Consider the following 17908-nt stretch of genomic DNA (forward strand, 5'->3'; position numbering starts at 1 on the left):
TATACACAAAAATGAAAATATTTTCAAATAGTATACTTTCTTACAGGTAGCGGGACAAATAATAATATGTAATTGCCTAGTGGTGTGTGCAATATAATGCACACAATAATAATCTTGCAGAATAATAATATGTGTGATGCACCACTAGGCACAGGTAATAATACAAACATACACCAGGAATAATAATATGTGTACTGTAATTGCCTAGTGGTGTGTGAAAACATGACGTCCCTTGGCAGAGGGTCATAAAAACACATAAGACTATGTTACAGTTATAACTTTGTTTATTTGACACAAACCCAGACAGGCCATTTTTACATCTTAGACACAAATCAAAATATATTTTGGAACATTGCTATAATTAGTTAAGTGCAAAGGAGTACAGCTCTCTACCGAAAAATACTATTGACTACATCATATACGTTCTATGCTCGACATGGGGAATGTGTTGCCAGGATGTGAAACTTATCGGTGGAATGTTTCAAGTGTGCAGGGATGGTCTGAAAGGAAACAGAAAAAACTAACAGGAGATACAGCTCATAAAGAAAGTTTCCATGCACACGATTTGGTTAACAAGGATACTGTGCAAAAGTTGTTGCGTTTAAGACATCGAGCGATATCAATGTGATAGAAATGTCATCAGTTTACAGGCACCGCAAAGATGAGTTTGTACATTCTCAAATCTGGTAACATCTTTATTCTACAGGTCCATCAATTCTGTAAGTAACCGAGGGAAATTTTCAAATGATATCAGCTGGTACACAGACGACAGCAGGTAAATGGGGAAATATCACTTAAAACAAACAATTAAAAAATATATAAAAGGATAAATTTTGCGATAATAAACAAATGATTCATAAATATTTACTAAGTTTAGAATGGACAAATATAGTTTATGAATATTTTCCCTGTATTTCTTTAACCAGCCTATGTGGTACTGCCAAAAAGTTCAGAAATAATGGACCAGTAAAATAAAGTGTTGCTCTAACTCTTCTATACTCAGAGTTTGGATTTATTGCATCCGTTAAGGTCAATGCTCTTTTCCAACATGTGAGAGAATTTAAGATTTAAAATCAGCTGCAATCAAATCTAAAATGCATGTAAATGGATAAATAAATACCCCTGACTTCCATCAGCTGAATCCTGTGAAGCTTTCTCACCAAACTGGAAAGTAACCTGATGCAGACGTCAATGACTTTTAAAGCTCTTGAAAATTCAGCTGAATTTAGCGTCTGAAGAAAAAACTATTTACAAAACCCCAATGTGGTTTGCAAATGATTTAGTGAACTAGGATGCATGACAGCTGCATTACAGTACGTGAAATCTCTAAAATTATAAATTAATGTATAAAACACGGAGGAATGAGCCTCTTCAATGGGGAATGGGTTCAGTATATTGCTTCGCTGCTTCTTGCTGGTTTCTCTCGATGTAACATTAAAATGGTGGAACATCTTTCCTGATTGGAAGCAGCTGCCTAGCTTATGATGACGACTGACCCACTCACACGCTGCTGTGTGTGACGCATGCGGAGAAGACGGGCAGGACGATACTTGAGATTAAAAGTGTTTGTTGGACGTGAGCCCAGCTCAGGGCATGCTACCAGAGCTGAGCCCGTCCCTCTCTGCAGATATGGACTTGACCAGCTCCTCCACCCAGCGGACCTCGGAGGCCACCTGCTCGGCCAGGACATCGTAGCGGTTTTCCAGGCGCCCAAACTTGCGCTTGAGGATATTGGCAGCCTGCATGGTGACTCGGGCCTCCTCCTGGCACTTCTTGCGCTGGGTCTGGGAGCGCTGCAGCTCCTGGCGGATGTGGCTCAGGTCGCTGGAGATGCTCTGGTTCTCCTCCTTGTACCAACCCTCTTTCTCCTCGTAGATGGACAGTAGCGCCGCCACATCCTCTTGGCACGAGCGCTGGTTGCGCTCCAGGTCCTTCAGGCCTTCCTCTGCCGCTGCGATCTCCTCGAGCACCTGGGAGAAGCGCTCAAAGTTGACATAGGTGTTGTTCGGCGGCATGCTGGAGTGAGACTTAATGGTGTACTCCTTCAGACGAGTGGTCTTCAGGCGCCGGCGCTCAGGCTTGTGGTCTCTCTCCTCTGGACGCACGTTCCGCCTCTTGATCACCTGGAGAGTGGGAAAAAAGAGGGTTTGAAATAAAGATGGTAATTTGATAAGATACCACGACTGATAATTTCGACTTTTGACTGCAACACCGAGATACATCAGAAATCAGTTAAAAATATATTAAGTTAATATTCAGGACACTGAAGACACTTTTCATGTCTTAAATGAGCTTTTTAAAGGAAATGTGACCAAACTAACTACAGGATTTGTTGCAGTGAGGGTGGAGTAACTTTGTAATGGAAAATAAAGCTTTCTAAATGACCTACATACCTTTCCACCACTACAATATCAACATGTCGACATGTTCATAGGTTGTTATCGCACCTTATAGGTAATATTTATTATGTTATACTGAATTATAATCCTTAGGAGTGGAGGGCTATTTTTTATGTTTTTTGGTGCTTTTGATTTTGCCATATCCAAAAATATTTACCGTGCCAATGTTTAGTATCTATTTTATCACAATATTGCCTCTATGACAAGTTAATTAATTTTCACTATGGCATTCTATATCAACACTCAGATCAGATCAGGTTTTGTGTTCACGCAGTGTGATTGTAGAATCAGCTGATGAAGAAAGGCCAACACAACAGAAGTATGCTGCCTGTGCTGTGTCTTTGTTAGAGGATGGGCTGCAGCATATTAATTATATCCACAGACCAGAACAATAAATCACAATAGCATTGACTCCTTTCTCAGCAGTTTCAGAATATTAAATATCTCTGGCCGAAATTTCAAAAATATATATGATTTTAAAAGTTTTAACGTCTTTATGTAAATTTGAATGTTCAACACCCACCTTAATCCAGGGATGCTGAAGACTGTCATCAATCGACATTCTCTTCCTTCAAAAGAAAAGAATCCCCCAGTGTGAGAAGATTAAAGAGTTTGGGACTTTCACCTGTTTTATAAATGTGCTTTTCTTTTCCTGTTTTGTGGCATTAACTGTTTAGATCTTCTTACTTTGGATCCTTGACCAACAGGCGGCGTATGAAGTCTTTGGCGAGCTCGCTGGTGTTGCTGAAATACTCCTCGTCAAAGTCATAGTTGACGCCTGAGATGTTGGTCAGGGTCTCCTGCTTGGTCTCACCCAGAAACGGCGAAGCTCCACTCAACCTAACAGAGACAGAGTTTGATTTACATCACTTACGGTGGAGGAGTGAGTCGATTTCTGTTTCTACAAATGACAACATGATGTCACTACTCACAGAATGTACGTGATCACTCCGATGCTCCTGCGGAGAAGAAAAATAACCAAACATGAGTGGAAACTATAAACAGCATAGAGCTTTAGAGTGAAAAAAACAAAAACATGTTGACATCTTACCACATGTCCGCCTCCAGTCCAAGTGGCTCATAGTTTACTATTTCTGGCGCTGTAAAGCACAGAGGAATGAGCACTTTAATTCAAACCAGATGTGGAGATCTGAAACACACCGATCCTTCTTGCCAGCGTGGGCGCAAACGAGCAGGAAAACTGATTTGGGATTTTTAAAGTGGAACATTTTAACTGTGTTAAATGTATAAGCAGGAGGCGAAACTGGATCTCACCGACAAACTCTGGTGTGCCAAAGATGTTCTTGAACTCGTTTCCTGCTTTTATCTGATGAGCGATCCCGAAGTCGATCAGTTTGATCCTGGGGTTGGGGACGTTCTTGTCGAGCAGCATGATGTTCTCAGGCTGAAAGTAAAACAATGAGAGGAGGAAGAAATAAGTTAAGAAATAAACATTTAACAGACACAGAGCAACATTTGAGCTGATTTGGAGAAACATTTGTGGGGACTTGATTGATTTAAGTCCACTATTCAATCTCCTCTGAGCAACATTAACTTCTTCTAACACCTTCACTGAACTTCTCTCCAACACGTCATTTATCCAGAGTGTCAGAAACAAGCCGTCATAACCACACAGTGCACTGACCTTGAGGTCAAAGTGGGCGATGCGTTTGGAGTGAAGATACTGAACGCCATCCAGAATCTGTTTGAGGAACTGAGTGGCCTCCTCCTCCGACAGAGACTCCTTCTCAGCCAGGAAGTCAAAGAGCTCTCCTCCAGACACCAGCTCCAGGATCAGGATCACGTCCGTCTTGTTTTCAAAGATGTCGTGCAGAGTGATGATGTTGCTGTGCTGAATCTCCCGCAGGATGTTGACCTCTCGCTCGATCTCTTCGCGGCTCACCCCCCGCCGGCTGGACGACAGCCGCCGCTTCTTAATGAACTTGGCCGCGTACTCGATACTTGTGCTCTTCTCCTTGCACTTGCGAACAATGGCGAACTGTCCACTGCAGGAAGACGGGAATGAGAAAATCATTGTTGATCGGTGATCAGTGTTTTCATATATCAACACAGATACTTTGGATAAATGTGTACTTGTGGTGAATTTCACAATGTATTACTGTGCAGAGAGTTTTACTTTCACCCATTTATCATCTGCATACCTTTCTCTCTGAGCGCACACACAAACACACACACACACACACACACACACACACACACACACACACACACACACACACACAGTCCTCTCCTTCGCAAAAACACTACACCACAGCGGAGGTGGAAAGGCACATTGAGAGCCAGTGATGTCACACTTTTGCTGCATTACTGCAGAAGAAAAATGGCTAAGGTACAAAGTTGAGTATAAGATACAAGTCATTGACAAACTACCAAGCAGTGTAAGCAGTTTTCAATGTGTTGTTGACACACGCTTACATATTTTTGGTCCTGTTTAGATCTGAAGTAGTTCACGGTTCATGTCATGTAATCATATGGGTCCCTTTTGTTTGTTTTCATGGCATTTTCCAGGGAAAAAAGTTATCAGAACATCTCTATTTCCAATGTTATGTGTGAGAAGAAAAACTAACAACTCAGTGTTACATACCTGCCCAGCTCCTCTTCCATCTCATAATACAACTCGACATCCTCTTGCCTGAAGCCAGCCATGATGTGAAGGGAGCGATGCCTCGAGATTCACTGCAGAGGAAAAGAAAGAGATGTAAAATACCCAATAGAGGCTGTGGAGTGGAAACACCGCCGACAGCCCAGTGACCCAAATAACACAATGTAAGTGGATTTAACTTGTGTTTAAAAGCCTGAAACACCAGTTTCCTCGCGCAGAGGAATTCACGTCCTGTCACCTGTGTTTCTTTCCTCCTTATTTGGCCTGAATCAACACAGCTTGAGTTTTCAGAGAGTGTGTGGCTGATGTCAGAGCTCCGCATTCCAGAGCCACTGACATCACCTCCTCCTCGGACCCTCCATCTCTGACTCAGTTAAAGAGGCTGGAGCTCAGCCACACACACACACACTCACACACTCCAGAGAACAGGTCATTTAAATCTTCTGTTATCTGACTGATCTTACGATTAAAAATTTAAAAAAACACACAATGTCTGATTCTAGCTCTGGACGAGATGCTGATGTGTCTCAGCAGAGACATTTCCCCCTCGTGGATTATCGTTAGAAAACGTAACATTACGTCAAGTTTATGTCACAAACACAAGAGAAGACACGTGAAAAAAGTTACAAACTACGGACTTTTTCAACAACAGAGGAAAACAAGTTATTTTAGATGAAGGAGTGAAGCGAGCCCCCGGCGACGGAAGGAAGCTAACGCTAGCCGGTGTAGCTAACAGACCTAACCCGAACAAACACCGGCTCTCGCTGGGACAGAATACGATTAGTGACATTTAGATAAAGTCAATAAAGTTCAAGGTGAAACGTGTAAAACTCAGAAACAACATTGAAACGGACACTCACGGTTCAGTTCAGCTACGAGAGCCGCATTCCTCTGAGGAGACTGGAGACTGAACCGTGTCGGGGAGACACAGGGGGACACACGGCTTCCGCTCCGCGTTCAAAATAAAAGCCTCGCAGACTTAGGGTTTATCTCATAGACTGTAAATAAAAAGGTTGATCTTGGCAGTCGAGTCATATTTATGGTAATACTACTACTACTACTACTACTACTACTACTACCTTTACTACTACTTCTACTACTACTACTACTACTATTACTACTACTACTACTTATACTACTACTACTACTTCTACTAATACCAATAATAATAATGATAATAACAACAACAACAACCTCAACAAAAATAATATTAAAACTAATTATCATAATAATAATAATAATAATAATACATATAGGCACAGTTTGGTACAAGAAAGCTGAATTTATACACTTCAAGTTTTAGGCAGTAATGTTGGTTTAATTTAATAATTATTTAATAATTTGGTAATGCATATATTAATTTTTATATGTTTATTTTTCATGTACAGGTAAAGTCAGTTGTAAACACACAGAGTAGCATTAAAATATAACGTATGGTGACTACTCTGTGTGTATAGAATATATATATACACTGATGACAGCTTTCATATTAAGTGGAAATGCATCAGGGTAAATAGCAGGCTGAGTTTTCCACTGGGCATTGGCCTATACTATGTCGAGTCAGAGCAGAAATGTATGGGGTTATTTTCTACAGGCTGCACGTGAGACAGACTGGAGCTGCAGTTTGTGTTGTGAAGGCAGAGACGGTTCCAGTTCCGGTGTTGTTGTGTGACTTGCTGCAGGTAGAGGTGCAGCAGAAGGAGGGACATATGGAATGACATCATGCTGAGTGAATCCGCCGCTGCGGTACGTCAATGAATAACAAGATCCAGCATGCAACAGCAAAGTTTACAGACTGACTGAGATCATACACTTCAACATAACACATCACACAACACTGACAAACAAATATTAGATACAGAGGAAACCCAGAGAAAAACTTCTATCTGCTATGTTTTTCTGCATCGACTTATAGGTGCGTTAATGGCAGGTATAGAGTGTGAGACAATTAAGAAGTTCTTTATGTGCAAACGAAAACAGGATCACAGGGATCGAACACTGCGTAGAAATGACGAGATCATGTACCACACATTAAACGTAGGTTAGTAACAGAGGATTTGGTCCAAGGAAGAAGAACATGAAGTGAGAGGGAGTCTTCTACAACATGCTTACACAAAGTAGACGAGATAATTGTGTTGAACAGAAGTTCCGTGACTGGGAGAGTGACGAATCTTAACCACTAGACCACCAGGGGTTGTTTCATATTTAAAATAGGCTCAATTCTCACACCTCAATAAGGGAATCAGAGTACAAATCATTTCAGAAGAGTATGTCCATATACTATATATACAATAATCTCAAGTGCTCACAAAGTTTGTGGTTGAAAAGGCCAAATGTTGCAGATCAATCAGAGGTTACACAGCCTGTTCAGTAAACTGTAATTACAGTGAAAATAGATGGTTGTGGATGGAAAGCAGAGCTGGAGCCTCTCTTCTTATTCCCCGTCTGCAGGGATTCAACTTGCTGGGAATAACCATAACCCACCATCCTGTTGCTTATAGCTACCAGAACATATGCAGCACATACAGTCTCCAGGTTTAATCATGTTCCCAAAGACTGTACCAAATGTACCAAACTACTTCCTGCATGAAAAAACAGGAAAACTCCTAAATCACACAGTGAATAGCAAAACACAGATAAATAAAGTAACATGAGCATGTATTAAAATACATAAAATAAAGTTAAAAGACACAGTCATAGTTTTTGGTTTCATGTTTTGTGTTGTATTGATACACAGTTGTATATGTATGACGATGTATGTTCATTGGTTCTAACAAGTTGTATCTAATAAACCGAACAAAGAAGAAGAAGAAAATCTGTTGCCTTTGTGACAGTGTTGGTGACAAAGAACTACGTGGACTTGAGTGAAAACTATCACATATTGAAATATTGTTAGATTACCAACATTAAAACTACTCAAGATATACATATACATTATATTTTTGGATTTTGATAAATGTATGTGCAACAATAACTTGCTGCAGCTGATAAAAGTGAAAACAAGTTTTCATTACTATACATTTGTACTTTGGTAACATACATGTCTTCTCATGACCTGTAATTATACATCACATGTATTAATTATAGCTTACATTATATACTTGAGTCTGAAAAGTAGTAAGTAAAGCTATGAAGTAAATGTAGTAAAAAGAACTATATTGTTAAGTCGGACATTTAAGGTACATGTACTTCAAAAGTGTACTTAAATGCAGTAAACATGAGCGGGACATATGAACATGCTTAAGGTTTGCAGTAATACAGGCTTGGTGAGTTTTTAAAAATGGCGGAAGAACCACATTCCCAAGTTAAACATGTCTGTGCTGATTAAAACTAAAAACTCTCAATTTGGCTCATTATTATTATCATTATTAATAATGATAATAATAATAATAATAATAATAGGACATTTAATTTCTCATTGTTTTTGACTGACTCCTACTTCAACCAATCAGAGACGCGCTCACTCCCTCGGTCACGACGCAGCAGCCAATAACCGCGGCCGCATCCTGAGGTGGGCGTGTCCCGCCGGACCAGCTGGTGGGGGTTGTCGCTGGCGGCCAGTGGTCTGTGTTTGATGGGGGAAGCAGCAGCTCGCTCGGCATCATGAGGGTCCATGAAACTCTGCTCTGGGCCGTTCTCCTCGTCCACAAGGTGAGCGACACCACCCGGGAAACGTTCACCGGCCTGTCTGTGTCGTGTAGCGGCACCGGGTCGATCCCACGAGGGGGGGGTTCTCCAGCCGTTTCCCCCTCCCCGTGTCCCCGGGAGGAGCGGTGGTAGCCTGGATGCTACGAGCGTTAGCTAGCGGAGATCCACCGAGGGCCCCGGAAACCTTCTGCCCGCATCTCCTCCCTCGGAGATCCGGATCCGCGCTGACTCACCAGCACCGTGTTTACACCAGTGTGGATCCCAACACACCGCGCGGGGTTCAGACCTGTTAGCTAACCGCGGCCAGGAGGCGACAGTCAGGCAGGAGACGACCAGAGGGTCAGATATTACACTGACGATCATAATCTGTCTGCATCAAATATTCAAAACTCAACTTGCGATGAAGCAGATCGTGTTTCCACTGGTGGTCACTGTTCTCCTCTGGTGTGGCCCGATGCACAGCAAGATCAATACTCATGTCTGTAGATAAATCGATAATCATCACGATTAATGTGCATTTAGGGCTAGGTAATAAAACAGTCATTCTAATTATCACAATTTACCTTTTAACAATAGCAATATAACAAAGGTTCAGTATATATATAGATAGATATATATGCATTTAGGGTTAGGTAATAAAACCGTAATAATAATGATCACAATATACTTTTCAACCATATAACAAAGGTTCAATATATATATATTAATATATATGCATCGTTAGAGTATGTTTCCACTGGTGGTCTTTATTCTCCTGGTCTGACGATGTTGCTCGATACATAACAAGATCGACATTTTCATATCGGTAGATGTATCGATAATCATCACGATATCTGTGCATTTAGGGCTAAGTAATAAAATAGTAATAATTATCGTGGTGTGCTTTTAAACAATTTAACAATCGATATGTATGAAATTGTTATTGTTTTTCTCCACATTGTACATATGAACTAAATATCTTTGGGTTTTGAACTGTTTGTCAGAGAAAACAAGAGATTTGAAGACATCACTTTGGACCCTGAACTTTTTTAAAATAAATTGTTAATATGTTAATTGTGAAAATAATAATCAGGATAATTGATAAGTAAAAATGATTGTAAATGACTTCCCTAGATGGGTATAACATTTCTGAATGATTTACACCCAGATGTAGCCACACTACATCGTCAGCACTTTACCTTGTTACCGAATTCCACATGAAACCACAGCAGTTCTGGTGCTGCTGGTAGTAATGGTTGATTTCATGGACGTGTGGTGTGACACTAACCTTGCTGGTACGTTGACAGGTGGCGGGAGAGTACGGCATGGCCCACTTCAGTGACGAGGGCAGCACCAAAGGAAAGGATTACTGCATATTCTTCAACTCCCAGTGGGCACGTCTACCTCAGGACCTTAATAAGGCAGTAAGTCGTGAATTAGAGGTGTAACCAAGTTCACCTAACAATTATTTGTCATCAACAGTGAACCTGCACGACAGACACGGTTCCGCTCATTTGTAATGAATCAAGAAACAACCTTTTTAATAAGTGGATCCAGTCTGACGGGAAATAAAACATTTAATGCTGCGTCATTAGAAATTTTCCATAACAGATTTTTTACTTTGTCTTGTAGTCGCGTCTACCGATCTATGACCTGACCACATCGGTCCTGTGCTCGCCCTCTGACGTCCCGGAGGGAGGCTTCCCGAATCGCATCGCCATGGTGATGCGGGGCAACTGCACTTTCTATGAAAAGGTCCGGCTGGCTCAGATAAACGGTGCCAAGGGTATAGTCATCGTCAGCAAGGACAGACTGGTAACCTGAATATAACTTAAAACATTTAAAGCTGTTGTTTCACCTCAGAAAACAGAAACCAACGTGGTTGTTTGTTTTATCATTCGCTGCAGACACCACCAGCAGGAAACAAGACCCAGTATGAGGAGATTGATATTCCTGTAGCATTGCTCAGCTACTCTGACATGCTCGAGATAAGCAAGGTGAGAGGTCGACTACATTATATTGCTTCTCTCTTTCTGATCGTAGTGTTTATTACAGTCGGACAGAGACGGACAGGTTTATAACTCTGTCGTTATCATGTAGCAGACAAACCAAAACACAAATCTGAATCATTTTGACTTGATGTCTTTGTTTGCTCCATTTTTTTTCTGAAAGTTTGGTTCAACCTGGTGATTTTTCTAACTCCTACAGAGGTTTGGTAAAGAGAGACTTGTGGCCATGTATGCGCCCAACGAGCCGGTGCTGGACTACAACATGGTGATCATCTTCTTGATGGCAGTAGGGACAGTGGCCATCGGAGGCTACTGGGCCGGCAGCAGAGACCGCAAGAAGTGAGTGGACACGATGTTGGGAGCTGATTGAAATAACTTAAACTTAAGCAAACTCTGGAAAATGTCAGGATCCAATTTCCCGGACATTTTTCGGAGTTTAGGTCTGAAAATAGCTTATTTTTCCATTTATTTAGGTTGTATTATACAGTTGAAGATCAATATACAACCAATTAGATTATTTTAAGTCATGACACAAAGTCTCTTGCCTGTTCTTACCATGGTTTTTCCCTCGGTTCTGAATTTAATGACAGTTAATTTTTCAGAGGAGTCGTCTCTGGGGAAGATTAGTCATCGTCTTCTTGGCAAAGAAGTACCAGTGTGTGATTGCTCTGTTTTTCTCATAGAAGTGTGTGTCTGTGTGTGTTTATGTTTGTCTGTGTTGTATCCTTATAACTCCTCCAAAGGGCAGCGTTATAAGTGACTCATTGGCTTAAGCCAATCCGAGTCCGTCCTCCCTGGTGCAGTTGCCAAGGTGACTGAGGGCCCAGTCAGATGGGGCCTCTGATGCACAGGACCCATGGGCAAAAATATTTTGGAATATAAGAGTGTGTTTGAACTCGGGAACCAAGTGAATTTCTGCCAGTCGGCTAAATCATGGTAAATATTGACTGTTGATGGGAGGTTGGTCATCAGTGAAAACTGTTTCATAAAACAGATGAAACCCAAGAGGCTGGCAAATCTGTTATATACGGTTGGCACAACAAGCATTTGTCTCTATAGATGCTGATCATCTTGAGAAGTTCGAAACATGATCCCAGAACGCTGACTCTCATTTCTCCTGCAGACGCTACATGAAGCACAAGCGGGACGACGGCGCAGAGAAGCAGGACGAAGAGACGGTGGACGTCACCCCGATCATGATCTGCGTGTTCGTGGTCATGTGCTGCAGCATGCTGGTGCTTCTCTACTTCTTCTACGACAGCCTGGGTACGACACAGACACAGCACACACACTCACACAAGACTGATGTCAACACACACTATAACAAGCTAGATTCAGGTGCTCATCAAATATGAGACTAAAATACATTTAAACAATGAATAAGGTGGTTTTAGAATTGTGCTTTTCTATCAGCATTGCCTAATTTAAATCATCTGAGAACAAACCTGTTACATCTTGTGTAAGGTTTTTCTCAGCAGCTAAAAACCAAGATTTAGAATCTAAGTGCAGAAAAGCTCAGATAACAATGTGAGACAATACTTCCTTCGTTTAGCTACATTTTAAACCCAAATTTTAGATTTTAAACTCAGATATTTAAGGACAACATTTTTCAGAGAGCAAACCCACCAGAACAGTGTATTTCCTGAGTATGAGTGGATATCATGTAATGACACTAAACTTCCTCCACTGTTTCCTCACTGTAGCCATCTGGGTTATCGGCATCTTCTGTGTGGCCTCCTCAGTCGGCCTCTACAGCTGCATGTGGCCCTTTGTCAGGAGGCTTCCTTTCTGCAAGTGCAGGTGAGACCGTTCACATCGGGGTCGTCTCTGTAAGCTAACTGCCCAGACGCCTGTTTGTCAGAGCCTGACATATTTTCTCTGAAGCTCCATCTAGTTACAAGTTTCTTTTAAACTTATTTCCCCAAATCTATCAGTTCTCAAACCTAAACAAACCTATGTCAGACTTTTATGATCGACTCTGTTTATATCATATTCTCTAATTAAATGTGTATTGAACATTTAGAATTATAAACCTACAATAATGTGGTCAGAGATGGACATTGGGCCTTGATGTTTAATTTGAGAAAAAACCTGAGAAAACCCACACTATTGGCAGGTTGTTTGTGATTGACAGTTTTATTTCATGTCTTGATTTGTGTTCTGATCCCAGGATCCCAGAGAACAACCTCCCGTACTTGCACAAGCGGCCACAGATCCGCATGTTGCTGCTGTCGGCCTTCTGCATCGGAGTCAGCATCACCTGGATGGTGTTTCGCAACGAAGACCAGTAAGTGCGCGAGAAAAACGGGTCAAATTCCCTCCACAGTGTCTTCAAAAGTCTAAAAAGACAGATGGCGTAAATGCATCCCTCTCTCCCAGATCCATTTTTAATCTTTACTACTTCCATTGTGTAGCTACGTCAGTTGTCTGTGTTGGTCTCTCTCCTCTGTCCGTGTGCTAACAGCAGCCACAGTTACACTAACACTACACTGAAATGAGCCTGTGTGTAAGTCTGTCTGTCTGGCTGTTTGTCCGACTTCACCCAGTACTTTAAGTTCAAGGACGCGTGTCCTCTGCTGCTGGTGTCTTTGGAGTGTGACATGATGGTGACTCTATCTGTCTGGGTTCTGGGTGTTCGTGATGATGATGCCGTTTGACTCACGCTGCTGCTGTGTGTCCTCCAGGTGGGCGTGGGTGTTACAGGACGCCCTGGGGATCGCCTTCTGTCTCTACATGCTCAAAACAGTCAGACTACCCACATTTAAGGTGGGCGGGCACTCTCATGGACATAAACTACAACAGATATACGGTTAGAACGTGTTTGTAAAGGATTTAATGGTGTTTGGTGTGAACTAATTTCGTGTATTTTTCTGTCTACCCCCTGCAGGCTTGCACTTTACTACTGTCAGTCCTTTTTGTCTATGATGTTTTCTTCGTATTTATTACACCTTTATTTACAAAGGTACGTCCAGACATTTTCTTCTCAAACTTAAAACCTATTCAGATGTTTACAGCCTCTCTGTCACTGCATCGTGCTCACGTCACCACGACCTTCTCTCCACAGAGTGGGGAAAGTATAATGGTGGAGGTAGCGGCTGGTCCCTCTGACTCCTCCACTCATGAAAAGGTGAGCTTGTTTTCAAATTCCACAACTCCCCCTGGGGTGGAATGTGGTGTAGTGAACATACAGAAACATAACACATCCACCACCGCTCCTCCTGCTCTGAACGGCTCCTCTCAGCTCAGAGGAAAAGGGGTTGATAGTAACACTACTTTGTTTTCTGCAGCTCCCCATGGTGCTCAAAGTGCCAAGGTTAAACTTCTCTCCCCTGGCTCTGTGTGACCGGCCCTTCTCCCTCCTGGGCTTTGGCGACGTCTTAGTACCAGGTAATTAAACGTATCATCACAGCACTAGACACGCGAACGGCTCAAAGGTCATGTTGTTGTTTTTGTCACCAGCAGAAAATCATAAAACCACATTTGACCCATTTGATCTATTCTTAGAATGTAACACTTTCATATAGTCGCCATGTGAGAGCAGAAGTGGTCAACAACCACAAAGGTTGCATATTTAATGTTATATAATAACAGTTACAAGTTTTAATTCCCATAACTTATTATCTGCACAATTATGTCACTTCCTCATATAATGTAAGATCCTTTGTTTTCTCCCGTCAGGTCTGTTGGTGGCGTACTGTCACAGGTTTGACATTTTAACACAGTCCTCCAGGATCTACTTTGTGTCCTGTACTATCGGTACGTACACGGGGGGGGGGGGGTGCGCGCGCGCTTGTTGTACTTGGTGAAATGTTTCCTTACTGGTATGATGAGCTCTATGAGGGATTAACAGTAAAGGAGGAGGTAGGGAATAAAACATTCACCGTACTACTTAGTAATTCAACCTATGGTTCAAGAGGACATATTAACCCCGGTGAAAGTGCAGCTCTGCAGTGGGCAAGACAAACTGCAGAACCAGTGAAGAGAGATTCCTAATACAGACTTTATAAACTTGATAAAAAGAATGAATTACAAGAACAAGCAGCTCCTCCCACTGAAAAAACTCACGATTATCTTAAGCGTTGACTGGGTACGACTGGGTTTTGGAATTATTGACCCTCTGTTGTTGTCTGACTGTCTCTCTCTCTCTCTCTCTCTCTCTCCCCCCCCCTCCCAGCGTATGGCATCGGCCTGCTGATCACCTTCGTGGCACTCGCCGTGATGCAGATGGGTCAGCCCGCCCTGCTCTACCTGGTGCCTTGCACTCTGCTCACCAGCCTCACTGTAGCGCTGTGGCGCAGGGAGTTGCCCCAGTTCTGGACTGGAAGTGGATTTGTGGTGAATACCAGTTTGATATGACCGCCTACTGCCGAAGAACAGAAAGACTATAAAAAAAAAAGAAAACAAACACCCCCAAAAAATGAAATCTAGTGTAAAATAACAAGCAGAGTAAAGTGAATTTCAAGTTGAGTAACTCCTTTAAATGATTCCATTCGTTCCAACTGCTTTTTTCTGTTGTGCTGTTCCCTTCTCCCCCCCCCCATCGCTGCTCCTTCATTTCACTGTGGGTGTGCATTAGTCTGCTGCTGAGGGCTCAGCTGTCTGTGACTGTCATCGCAGGTATTCTTCTATCTGGGCTTCTCCTTCACACTTCACCATTAAAACCTCCCGATCCCACTAAGGGCTCATTTCTCCGTTGCTTTTCCAGAGTAAACGTGTGTTTTTCTGTGTGTGTGTGTGTGTGTGTGTGCACATCTTTGTGATCATTTAGCAAACAGCAAGAGCCATCACTGTTGGTGCTGATGGTGGTGTGGACTGGTTTGGTATTTTTAATAGTACTGGTTAGCATGTGGTTTCTGATCAGTTTAATGGGCCTCGAACCTCCTGTGGGTTGATTTGGATAAACTTCTGTTTCCATGACGTGTATATCTGACACGGCTCCATCTCTGACTACAGGAATACCTCTGAGTGTAGAATAATCAAATTGCTAATGATGTGATGAATATTAATCTGTTTGTGGACAGAAGAATGACTGTATCGTCTCTGGATGTGTGTCTCACCTTCCTCTGTTTCTGTAATTATCATGTAGTTTTCCTCCTGACTCGTTTCATCCATCTCACATCGCTCCTGGTCTTTTGTCCCCTGCAGCCGGCCATAATGCTCGCACCGATCAACTGCACACAAACTGCAGCGCCGCAGACCGAAGGGGCCTCGACTAAACTGGAACCGCAAACATCAGAATCTGCCGCTCAGAGCGAAGACACGCCCCATCACCCGCCTCAGGAAACACCCCCGCCTGAGAACGACGAAGACAAAGACAAATCTAACTGAAAGGACTTCTAGTACGGCATTTTTCATTTTCATTTCATGTTTTATTCGTCGTTGATTTTTGTTTTCTACGTAGTATTTCAGTCGGTGGACATTTTAAGTACTGTCGTTTATTTGCACTTGGTGTGAAGGGACGAGCAGGTGAGGTCTGCGTTTTCTGAACGACTGACACACACACGCAGTCGAGTATAAAACCTGCACAGCAGCACCAACACCCTCCTCTACTACATAAAGTACCATCTGTATCAGTGGTGGAAAGTACATTTACTCAAGTAGTCTACTTCACTACAGTTGTTATATCCTCTACTTGAGTCCTACTTCAAACCTCAACGTTTCAGAGGCAGATATTCAACGTTTGACTCCACTATGTAGTTTAAACATCTAAACACAAGAGAGATTTGTGTGACAATTCTTTTTTTCTCTCATGAATTACCTGAAGATCCCTCCGATTTTTCTGGAGACTCTTTAGAGGAGCCCGGAACTTAGGTTTGGACCAAACAGGAAAATATTTAGCAGCTATTTCGCTAATTCAGTTTTAGGGGATTTGGCTTCACTTTGAAGGAGCTGTCATGTCGTCCATCTTTACAAGTAATATATAATATGAAATGTGATGGAAGTAGTTATGTAGGTTAAACACTGCAATCGCCACCTGAAGTGATTCAGAACATCTCGTTATAGAAACTGTTGGTTCAAGCACTTCATCAGAAACGTACTGAGCCCCTTATTTTCTTACTTTTCTTTGTCTTTATTCCTCTGATACATTATAATCTGTCAGAATATAAAGCACAGCAGTGATGACTGAAGACGCTCATCACCTGTTTAATCCTGGCGCCATCTTGGTTGTTGACTGAGCCAAAGTTGTTCGAAACATTTTGTAACACTGAAGAATTTTTGTCGATGTTTTCTCATGTTTCTTTTGGTATATTTTTTGTTTTGCATGCTATGATTTTTGACCTTTATATAAAAAAAGCAGTGTATAATCTATAATATGGGCTTCGTATGCATTATCGGCGGCGCCAAATGTCGGCCATCGCGATTTTTATTCCCCAAGTAGTTCCTCAAACTGTCTTAAGAACTGGTTCTGGCCTTACAGTGTCCGTGTGGGGGGGAGCGGTGGAATGTGTAAAAGTTGCTTTACCACAAACACGAGTGCTGTTCTCTAAACGATAAGTGAGTGACGGGTTGTGTTACATATGTTCCTAGTTTAGTTCAAATGAAGCATTTGCACAATATTTTTTTAATTCGTGTGCCGACATAAGTTGTTGGTTTATGTCTGTAAATGATGTTTAAAGAAATGGAAACCAAGGTATCTGTACATCCAGTATTCATCCTGAACACCAGAGCCCTGCAGCCGCTTCACCCTGTGCACCAGTGTGCAGGAGTCGTGGGTCAGAGGTCAGAGCTGTGGTTTTACAGGACATGAGATTATTCACCTTGTCACTAAGTGGTTTTTAAAGCCTCTGTTGAGGAAAACATATAATAAACAAACATTGTATTTGAGATGTGGTGTGATTAGTTTTTGTTGCACAATATCACACAGAATCAAAAGGTGGTTTGCAGCACGGACGCTGGAAGCCAGGGGGCGCTGCACCTCCCACCTTGGGTCAAACGTGTTGCAGAAAGAATCTCGGAGACCCTACAACCAAGTTTACTGACTCTTTGCGTTTCTAAAGATTGTATAAAATGTTGTCCGTCATTGAAATGAGTTGCAATAGGCATCACATGGACTTGATCTGAGCACCGGGAGACTTGATCTGCAGGTTTTAAAGAGATGTGATTGGTTTCAGCTTCACTCAGGATGCCGTCTGCGCCTCAAGACGTTGATGCCTCCGAGTCTGAATGTGTCTTTTCATCGTGTGTCTGGCAGAGATGAACAGCCGTCTGACAAAGAGCCTCTCAGTTTCCTGGGTCCAGTCAGTCAAAGT

General features: G+C 42.2%; 2 protein-coding genes across 3 annotated transcripts; one reads left to right on the plus strand and one right to left on the minus strand.

Moving 5' to 3' along the window:
* Positions 1–266: 266 nt before the first annotated feature.
* dapk3 (death-associated protein kinase 3) lies at positions 267–5981 on the minus strand. 2 transcript variants are annotated; one of them, XM_034614692.1, is made up of 9 exons: positions 5883–5981; positions 5005–5096; positions 4045–4405; positions 3675–3804; positions 3451–3499; positions 3332–3358; positions 3087–3239; positions 2923–2968; positions 267–2123 (listed from the first exon to the last, which is right to left on the minus strand). In XM_034614692.1, exons 2-9 carry the CDS (start codon positions 5064–5066, stop codon positions 1587–1589), a joined length of 1365 nt encoding a protein of 454 aa, XP_034470583.1. In that variant the 5' UTR covers positions 5067–5096; positions 5883–5981; the 3' UTR covers positions 267–1586. The 2 variants fall into 2 exon arrangements, with proteins under 2 accessions (XP_034470583.1, XP_034470584.1); XM_034614693.1 differs by lacking the exon at positions 5883–5981 and adding an exon at positions 5261–5419.
* A 2562-nt stretch (positions 5982–8543) lies between these two features.
* sppl2 (signal peptide peptidase-like 2) lies at positions 8544–16469 on the plus strand. The gene is made up of 15 exons (XM_034614691.1): positions 8544–8673; positions 9957–10073; positions 10282–10464; positions 10557–10646; positions 10858–10997; positions 11782–11924; positions 12362–12458; positions 12829–12945; positions 13343–13424; positions 13546–13620; positions 13723–13785; positions 13946–14045; positions 14337–14414; positions 14833–14993; positions 15804–16469. Exons 1-15 carry the CDS (start codon positions 8626–8628, stop codon positions 15984–15986), a joined length of 1677 nt encoding a protein of 558 aa, XP_034470582.1. The 5' UTR covers positions 8544–8625; the 3' UTR covers positions 15987–16469.
* Positions 16470–17908: the final 1439 nt, after the last annotated feature.

The sequence above is a fragment of the Hippoglossus hippoglossus genome, chromosome 17 (genome assembly GCF_009819705.1).
Source record: "Hippoglossus hippoglossus isolate fHipHip1 chromosome 17, fHipHip1.pri, whole genome shotgun sequence".
Lineage (NCBI taxonomy): Eukaryota > Metazoa > Chordata > Actinopteri > Pleuronectiformes > Pleuronectidae > Hippoglossus > Hippoglossus hippoglossus.

What these genes read in the sequence shown, in the direction of transcription:
- dapk3 (XM_034614692.1), bottom strand. Translation starts at nt 5,066, where the DNA reads ATGGCTGGCTTCAGGCAAGAGGATGTCGAGTTGTATTATGAGATGGAA. An exon ending in ATGGAAGAGGAGCTGGGCAG is followed by an intron (nt 4,406 to 5,004) that starts GTATGTAACACT and finishes GTCTTCCTGCAG; the next exon opens with TGGACAGTTCGCCATTGTTC. An exon ending in GGAGTGATCACGTACATTCT is followed by an intron (nt 3,240 to 3,331) that starts GTGAGTAGTGAC and finishes TGTCTCTGTTAG; the next exon opens with GTTGAGTGGAGCTTCGCCGT.
- sppl2 (XM_034614691.1), top strand. Translation starts at nt 8,626, where the DNA reads ATGAGGGTCCATGAAACTCTGCTCTGGGCCGTTCTCCTCGTCCACAAG. An exon ending in CTTCTTCTACGACAGCCTGG is followed by an intron (nt 11,925 to 12,361) that starts GTACGACACAGA and finishes TCCTCACTGTAG; the next exon opens with CCATCTGGGTTATCGGCATC. An exon ending in CTTTGTGTCCTGTACTATCG is followed by an intron (nt 14,415 to 14,832) that starts GTACGTACACGG and finishes CCCCCCTCCCAG; the next exon opens with CGTATGGCATCGGCCTGCTG.